This window comes from Salvia hispanica, chromosome 6 (assembly GCF_023119035.1).
Source record: "Salvia hispanica cultivar TCC Black 2014 chromosome 6, UniMelb_Shisp_WGS_1.0, whole genome shotgun sequence".
NCBI classification, from domain to species: domain Eukaryota; kingdom Viridiplantae; phylum Streptophyta; class Magnoliopsida; order Lamiales; family Lamiaceae; genus Salvia; species Salvia hispanica.
The window spans coordinates 21,302,438-21,310,416 of record NC_062970.1 but is presented as its reverse complement, the minus strand read 5'-3'; the positions used below and the strand labels follow the sequence as shown (position 1 = coordinate 21,310,416).

The 7,979-nt window shown below is 37.8% G+C and overlaps 1 protein-coding gene across 1 annotated transcript; it reads left to right on the top strand.

The window, feature by feature from the left end:
- The first annotated feature begins 2,600 nt into the window (after positions 1-2,600).
- LOC125193652 (Werner Syndrome-like exonuclease) lies at positions 2,601-3,547 on the top strand. Its single transcript, XM_048091491.1, has one exon. The coding sequence runs from the start codon at positions 2,726-2,728 to the stop codon at positions 3,428-3,430; it is 705 nt and encodes a 234-aa protein (XP_047947448.1). The 5' UTR covers positions 2,601-2,725; the 3' UTR covers positions 3,431-3,547.
- The last annotated feature ends 4,432 nt before the right edge of the window (positions 3,548-7,979 follow it).

Below are 7,979 nucleotides of genomic sequence, written 5' to 3'. Positions count from 1 at the left end.
ATGATCCCAATTGATTACTTGCTTCTTATTATGTGTTGCTAATATATCCCCAAATTTTCGACTTATATGTCAGTTTTATCGTTGAAGCGGCTGGTCTCTCACACCAGAATAAATTCGATGATTAATCATTTTTATTTGTGAACGCTTTGTACACTTTTCCACCCCTTTTTTTTAACATTTAATATTCATTCAAGATGGAATTTTTATATCGTATATTGGATGTTACTGACTTTGTGTCTTTGATTAAAGCAAATTTTTATGGATTGTTTTTGCTTTTGATTGTGACTTACTGACTTTGTGTCTTTGATTAAAGCAAATTTTTATGGATTGTTTTTGCTTTTGATTGTGACTTGCAAGTAATAAAATAATACTTCCTCCTCGGTCCGCCAATAGAAGTCTCATTCACTTGTATATATTAGTTTTAAATGAAATGTGAAAGGAATGAGTTAGTAGAAGGTGGGACCCTATTACCATTTATGGTAAAAGTGAACCGAGACTCTTATTCACGGACGGACTAAAATGGAAAAACGGAACTCCTATTCGCGGACGGAGGGAGTACTCCGTTTGTCATATGTTATTAAGCGAAAAATGAGTCTCACCTTATTTTAGAGAGAAAAAAAATTCAATTATAAAGTACATATTCTTATGGGGTGGACTAAAAAAGAGAGTGCATATTCTTATGAGACAAATAGTGTACAATTTTTCTAATACGAGTGCAGAAATGAAATGACTCAACTACTATAATATAGAATGAGTATCCTTTTTAAAATTGAAAAGAGTACTACATTTGTCGTCTCACTCAAGATGTCCACAATCTTGAGTGTCACGAAGTTTTAGGAACAATTATTTAGTGTATATACTCCCTCCGTCCCATTGAATATGCAACATTTGAGAATCTGCACGAGTTTTGAGGTAGTGTTGTTTTGTAAGTTAATGTAGAGAGAGAGTAACGTAAGAGGGATGAAAAAGTAGAGATAGAGATGTTTCCATTTTAGGAAACGTTTCATTTTTAGTGGGACAACCTAAAAAGAAAAACGTTACATTTTTAATGGGACAAAGGTAGTAGTAGAGTGGAAAGGTATTTGGATGTTTTTCATGAGGAGAGAGGAGAGGTGAATTTGTTTCCAAATATGAAAAGTGGATATCTTTAATAGGACAAACTGATAAGGAAATATGAATATCTTGAGTAGAACGAGAGGAGTAATACTTTCTCATATTATTTTTTTCCTTTTTTATTGGAGAATAATTTTTCATAAAACCCAGGAAAGTATAACTATTAGAAAAGAGTCACTTACCCCATTTCCTTAAAAATAAAAAGAGTCATAAGGGAGGTCTACATATTTATCTAGATTAGATGAGATCTTCACCAAGTAGGTCTCGTAAAGGTAGTTATCCACACTTATATAGATTAGATGGAATTTTCATCAATGTGGACAAGATTTAGACATTTAACACGCCCTCACACGTGTGGACCAAAAATGACACATCAGACTTCCATCATGTATATGCAAGGCAAGAGATATAAAACTATCATTGATGTGGGTTGGAATGATAATCGGTCTTCTACTCGTGATGTAGATAAGAGACGAAGAGAAATCTATCATCAACTTGGACTTGCTCGGATATCATATAAGAAATTGATCACTCACCCTCTTAAAAGGCCTTATAAAAGAAAGGTTAGATGAGATTTTCACCAATTTAATGGGATACAAAATTTAGACATTTTAACAATAACAATAATTATAGAGTACTTTACATTTTCATTTACATGTATTCTAATGTCGTACAATTCACTAATGAAAATTCATAAGATAGGTTAATACGTAAACCAAAATACATACTCCCTCGTTCTACTCCCTTCCCTACGTTCCATGGTAATGGAGATGTTTCTTTCCAGCACGTAGATTAAGAAAAATTGTGTTAGGTGAGTTAAGTAAAGGGAGAATAAAGTGGAAAATGAAAAAGGTAGAGAGATAAAAAGAGAATAAAGCAAGAGAGAGTAAAGTAGGTGTGGAAAAATGTGTTGACTTTTACTAAAAAAGGAAATAACTCTATTATTATGGAACGTACTAAAATGGAAAAATGACTCTATTACTATTGGAACGGAAGGAGTATTAAATATATAGTGTTCTTTTGTGATTTAATAAAAAGAGAGTAAAGTAAAATAGATGAAAAAGTAGAGATAGAAATGTTTTCATTTTAGAAAATATTTTATTTTTAATAGGACAAACTAAAAAGAAAAATATTTTATTTCTAATGGAATAGAGAGATTACATTTTAGTAATACTAATTTTTACAAATTGTTGTTATATTTATTGAGTTTCGAGTTTTTCAACCACCAAGATAATATTATTCACTCTATCATGTAGAAAAAGACTAATTTCTTTTGTGGTCTATCTAATTCATTAATGAATATTTCATTTTCTTTTATTTTTATTATTTATTATTTATGAATCGTATCCTCCACTTATATTATTTCAACTAAATTTTCTTTTTCTCTTGTTTTACCGACTCATTAAAATATATGCAAAACCCCAATTAGCTATGTGAAATTAAATTAATCATAGTTAAAGTCCGATTGATATGCACGCGCCAATGATCAGTGCGCGTGGCAAAGAGATTTTCCCTCCGACGGCAATCAAGTTCCCTTTTCTTCTCAAGTTGTTATCAGTCTCCCAAAAATCCACGCTCTCTCACTTTACCAATTTCCACACACAAATCGGAGATGGAGCCTTCGATCACCACGACGCCGCCTTCGATCACCATCGTCGACCACGAGCTCCCCTACGACTCGCACAACACCTACGACGTCATCTTCTTCGGCGACTCCGTCTTCACCACCGTCACCGCCGATCCGACCATCGCCTCACAGTGGATCTCCGAGATCGATCGCGACGGCCAGCAGCACCTCATCGTCGGCCTCGACGTCGAGTGGCGCCCGTCCTTCAACCGCCACGTCGCCAACCCCGCCGCCACGCTCCAGCTCTGCGTCGGCCTCCGCTGCCTCATCTTCCAGCTCATCCACAGCCCCTCCGTGCCGTCGCCGCTCGTCGATTTCCTCGCAAACCCTAACCACACGTTCGTCGGGATCGGAATCGAGGCGGATCTGGAGAAGCTGGAGGAGGACTACGAGTTCGGATTCAACACCAACGCGGTGGATCTGAGGGGGCTGGCAGCGGACAGGTACGGGCGGCGAGATCTGAAAAACTCCGGCGTGAAGAGCCTGGCGGCGCTGGTGCTGGAGAAGGAGGTGGATAAGCCGAAGCACGTCACGATGAGCCGCTGGGACAACCAGTGGCTCACGCCGACGCAGGTGCGCTACGCGTGTGTTGATGCGTTTGTGTGCTTTGAGATCGGTAGGGTTTTGAATGCCGCTTCTCCTTCCGCCGCCGCGCCGCCTTCAATTTCAGCCTCGGTTTTAGATTTTTGACGCTTTGAAATTATCGATGATAATTAGTAGGGATTTGGGAAAAAAAAATCGGATTTCGATTTTCTGAATATATGGTTTGCGTGATTTTAGTGTGCAAATTTGAACAGTTGCGATTCATTGATTTTCCTGAGAAGAGAGAATGTTTTTTTTTATTTGGAAACTGAAATTAGTGCTTAAATAATTTGGCGATATTTTTTTATGGGAAAGTGTTATATTGCTAACTAATAATTTAATTGTTAATTATAGTTAAATAATAGTTATTAGATATTCAAATTAAGGGCTTAAATCATTAATCCATAAACGTCAATAAGATCAACAAAAAACGTCAATAATACCATAGGATTTAATTCCAAAAAATATCAATAGGGATATTAATATAAATTAACCACCGGTTTAGTTAACTAACTTTTAAAATGAAATTCCAAAACTTTAAATTCATATAAAATATATTTAATTAAAGATAATTTCATAAGGATTCCAACGATATCATACATGCATATGTTCCGACGTCAAAATTTGAAAAATATTTCGAAATTTTTTAATTTTTTTGTACAAGCAGAAATGTCAACGTAGTATATAAAATATGTTAATATAATACATGTACAATGTCAATATAAGCAATGAGTTAACATTCTTAAAGCATTGTGTTGACTTCTCAAAGCATTAAGTTGATATTTTCGAAACACTATAATGACATTTTCATCCAAAACTCTAATTTAGAGTTTTTTTTTTCTTTTTCGATTTAATTAATAAAAGCGAAAATTACACATGGCAAATTGTAGACCACACGTTTTCTAAAATCCTATGGCCTTAAATTAGATGTGGTTAGCAATTAAATGATAAGTTAGCAATTGATCACTCCCCTTTTGTATCTTTCAAAAGTTTGAAAGATAGTAAATATTCTCATTAAAGATTGATGACCAATTTTTTATTTTTCAATTAGAATGATCTATTACTAAAAATAGAAACACTGCTATCTCTATTTTATTTTCTTTTTTATTTTACTTTCTTCACTTAACACAAAAATTATAGTTGTATAAAATCTCGTGCCGCAAAAAAATGAGTCATCTTTTTTGAAACGGAGATAGTGCTATTTTTATAATGACTAATTTTATAGGCATTGAAATCATGAAACTGATAGTCTTAAATTAGATTCTTTAGTTTCAAAGTTAATATTTATATATTAAAACATTAGGATTTTAAATTGAATTCTTTCAGATCTACTAATTTAAAAATTCCATATTAAAAGATAATTGGAATTTCAAACAAATATATAAATTAAGCATATTTACACACAAACACACTATACATACTATATACTATAATTTGTGCATGTTCGCACACTAAATACACACAAAAACACACCACACACTTCATATTTTACCGAATAAAGGATTTGAAATTGAATTATATTCAAATTTAATTCCGTAAAATTCTAATTCCAATTTAATTCAAATTACGTGTAGCGAACAAAGCCTAAAAACTTCAATCAAAACCTGAGAATTGTTTTGGTACATCACAGTAAAAGGTTGATGTTCTCTTAAAGGTCATCAGTGCACAAGACTAAGCCGAGCACCGGAGACGTGTGCATGCATATATGCATGGTTAACTCAAACGCCTCCGTTGCCTAATAGTGTTGGGGAACACTACAGTGTTGTTGATACGCGTTGGAGGGTGTACGAGCGCGGAAACAGGGAGGTAATTTGTCCAAATTAAACGGCTGAGTAGAAGAAGGAGTCAAAGCTAGAAGATCTCAAAAGTAGTTAGTTGTTATTTCTTGATTTATTGTTGCACCTTTTTAGCTTTATTTGTTATTGTGAGCCTATATATATTGGGGAACCGAGAAGTGAGAAATCATCTTGGAAACTCAGTATTTTTGGGCGTCGCTGACTATGCCTTCTTTCGACGGGACCGAGGCTGTGGGGTGGCTAGCCACGGCTGAACAATACTTCTTGGTCTCGAATACTCCAGCTGACAACCGAGTTAAGGTGGCGATGGTCGCTTTGGCTGGACCATGCCTGCCTTGGTATCAACTCTTGATTAAGCGACTCTCTACTCTTTTTTGGGATCGTTTTGTACAAGAACTAATAAAGCGTTTCGGGAACAACGGTGCCCTAGATGAATATGAGGCTTTCGCTGGTGTCCGCCATACCAGAATCCTCACTGACTATGTAGCGGTCTTCGAATCGCGACTCGCTTTGGTGCCAGATTTGGCTTACCACCAGTATCTGGGTTTCTTTTTGGCTAGCCTTCGTCCAGAAATTCGGTTGCAAATGAAGGCAACCAAAATCACAAACTATTCGGATGCGGTTGATAAGTCGTATTCTAAGCCTTGGTTACTGGTCAGTATGTCATGAAATGCATGTATTATCTGCAAAACAGTTGCTCAAGTGTGCAGGATTAAAGGATCCAAGTCAGTAGGAGACGATTCAGGTGACGCAAGAGAAAAGGGCGCCAGAAGGGTGCAATACCGACCAGGATGCATGCCGAGAGAAAAGGCTCGAGATGGAGAAGAAGGATAGCTGGGATGATCATTAACAAGGGCAGAAAAGTCAAAACGTGAAGAAAGTCTACCCTAAAATCAAGGGCAAGCCTCCCTATAAAAGAAGCCACTTGGAGAGAGAGAAAAAAGTTGGTTCCTTAGAGTTCGGTTAGGAGTTCTAAGTTCTCGGTTCTCAAACACACTTAGTAGAATTCTCTCTAGAAGATCGGTCCTTCAGCATTGTCCAATCTCTCGTTCCTCGCCACAACTATGGTCACTTGACGTCCAAGAGTCTGCCGGAGAAGTCATCAATCCACCGTTCCAGCCAGTTTGCCGTAGTAGTATAGCAGTATCATCGCCCGGAGTGGCAAAACAATCGTTATTTTGCTTTCTAGTTTAATCTTTACCTGTTTTCATCGTTGGTTTTGTTGCAAACATTCATCGTTGTTGCCTTTTGAAGTACTTTGTGAAGATCCAAACGTTTAAGTTATGAAGTTTCTATTTCGTATGTCGCTTTAGTTCGAGTTTGCTTCATTCTGCCTAGGAAAGTTAGATCTAGTCGTTGCTTTTAATTTCTAAGTGTTTTCTTATCTGGAGTTGTGGATCTGAGGTTGTAGTTATGTTTCAGTCTAATTTTCGTGCATGAGTCTTTCGTTCTGCATTATAATCACCATCTTGCATGTTAGTCAGTAGAAGTAAAAACTGCAGTTTCACCGTTCATTTTAAGTTCGAGCATTTTAATCTATGGATCTTGAGTTTGAAGTTATGAATCTGAGTTTAGTTATGGTGTTTGTGTTCATATGATTTTTGTTAATACTTGGTGAAGAAGAAAACGTCAAAATCAACTTTAGTTTGGACCACTTTTACTTTTAAGTTACTTTTGCTTTTGTTCCCTACTTTTCAGTTGTACCTTCCAGACCTGTCAGAGAGCCACCAACCACCAGATATACCCTTGTTGTCTAAATTTCCTCTTTTAGTAACTGTCTACTTTTCATATGCCTCTGAGACACTTTGTCCCCTATTTTCACGAACACAACCACATGCCTGTTATTTTCACACCAACTAGTCAGTAGAGTACCATCTTTATTTCTTGCCTAGGTAAATTCTCAACCCAAGCGTGGTAGCTAACCAAAAACACCCAGGAAAGTCACCGCAGTTATCCAAACGTGTCCATCCTTGTGGGATTCGACCCTTACCTCCACTATACTAATCAGTAGAAGTGGGTTGAGGAAACTTGTTTGAAGCCAGGTCCCGGTTGTCGTACCAACGACTCAGCTGGGTCGGGAATCTCTTCCTGATCAGTTGGACACACTCCAAATTTCATACGTTGAACGAGAGAAACCGTGACTCTTCAAAATGGCGCCATTGCCGGGGATGGATGGCGTTCATACCTGTTATTGTGTGTGATCTTTTTGGTGTACATACTGTTTATAATTTTCCTTTTCTTTTTGTTTTCAGTTTATGAGAAGTGGCTCGGCTCCTGGCCAGTGGAGACCAAGGATACTTCCCCGAGGAACAATACTCGTTACCACTCGTTCTGGCCTGTCGACAACACTGTCCGACCTAGGCACGAGCAGCGACGAGGAGAAAGAAGATCTAGAGTACCAACTCCCGGAGTTTCCACCCCAACCAGTAAGAACATTAGTGAGAATGGCTGACCAAGGTGAGGACGATCCCGAGCTCGCAACACTTACTGCACATGCGACGGAGATCCCCTACAAGCCATAGTGGTTACCCCAGGCCAGACCGCGTGTGATGTAAAACCCCACGTTATCGCAATCCTACCGACGTACTGTGGGAAGAGTTACGAGGGACCATACGAATTCTTAAATGAGTTCTGTAAAATCTGTAAGGCGCAGAGGCGGCCAGCAGGAGCAAGCGAGGACGATTACAGACTGAAGGCCCTACCTTTTGTCCTAAAGGGAGAGGCCAATACTTGGTTCATGCGCCTGCCAGCCGACTCCATCAATAATTGGGCCGATTTCAAGTCAGTTTTCCTAGCTGAGTTCTTCCCGTCTTCAAAGGCAAGAATATGATGAAACCCTGAGCGAGTACTGGGAGAAGTAC

What these genes read in the sequence shown, in the direction of transcription:
- LOC125193652 (XM_048091491.1), top strand. Translation starts at nt 2,726, where the DNA reads ATGGAGCCTTCGATCACCACGACGCCGCCTTCGATCACCATCGTCGAC.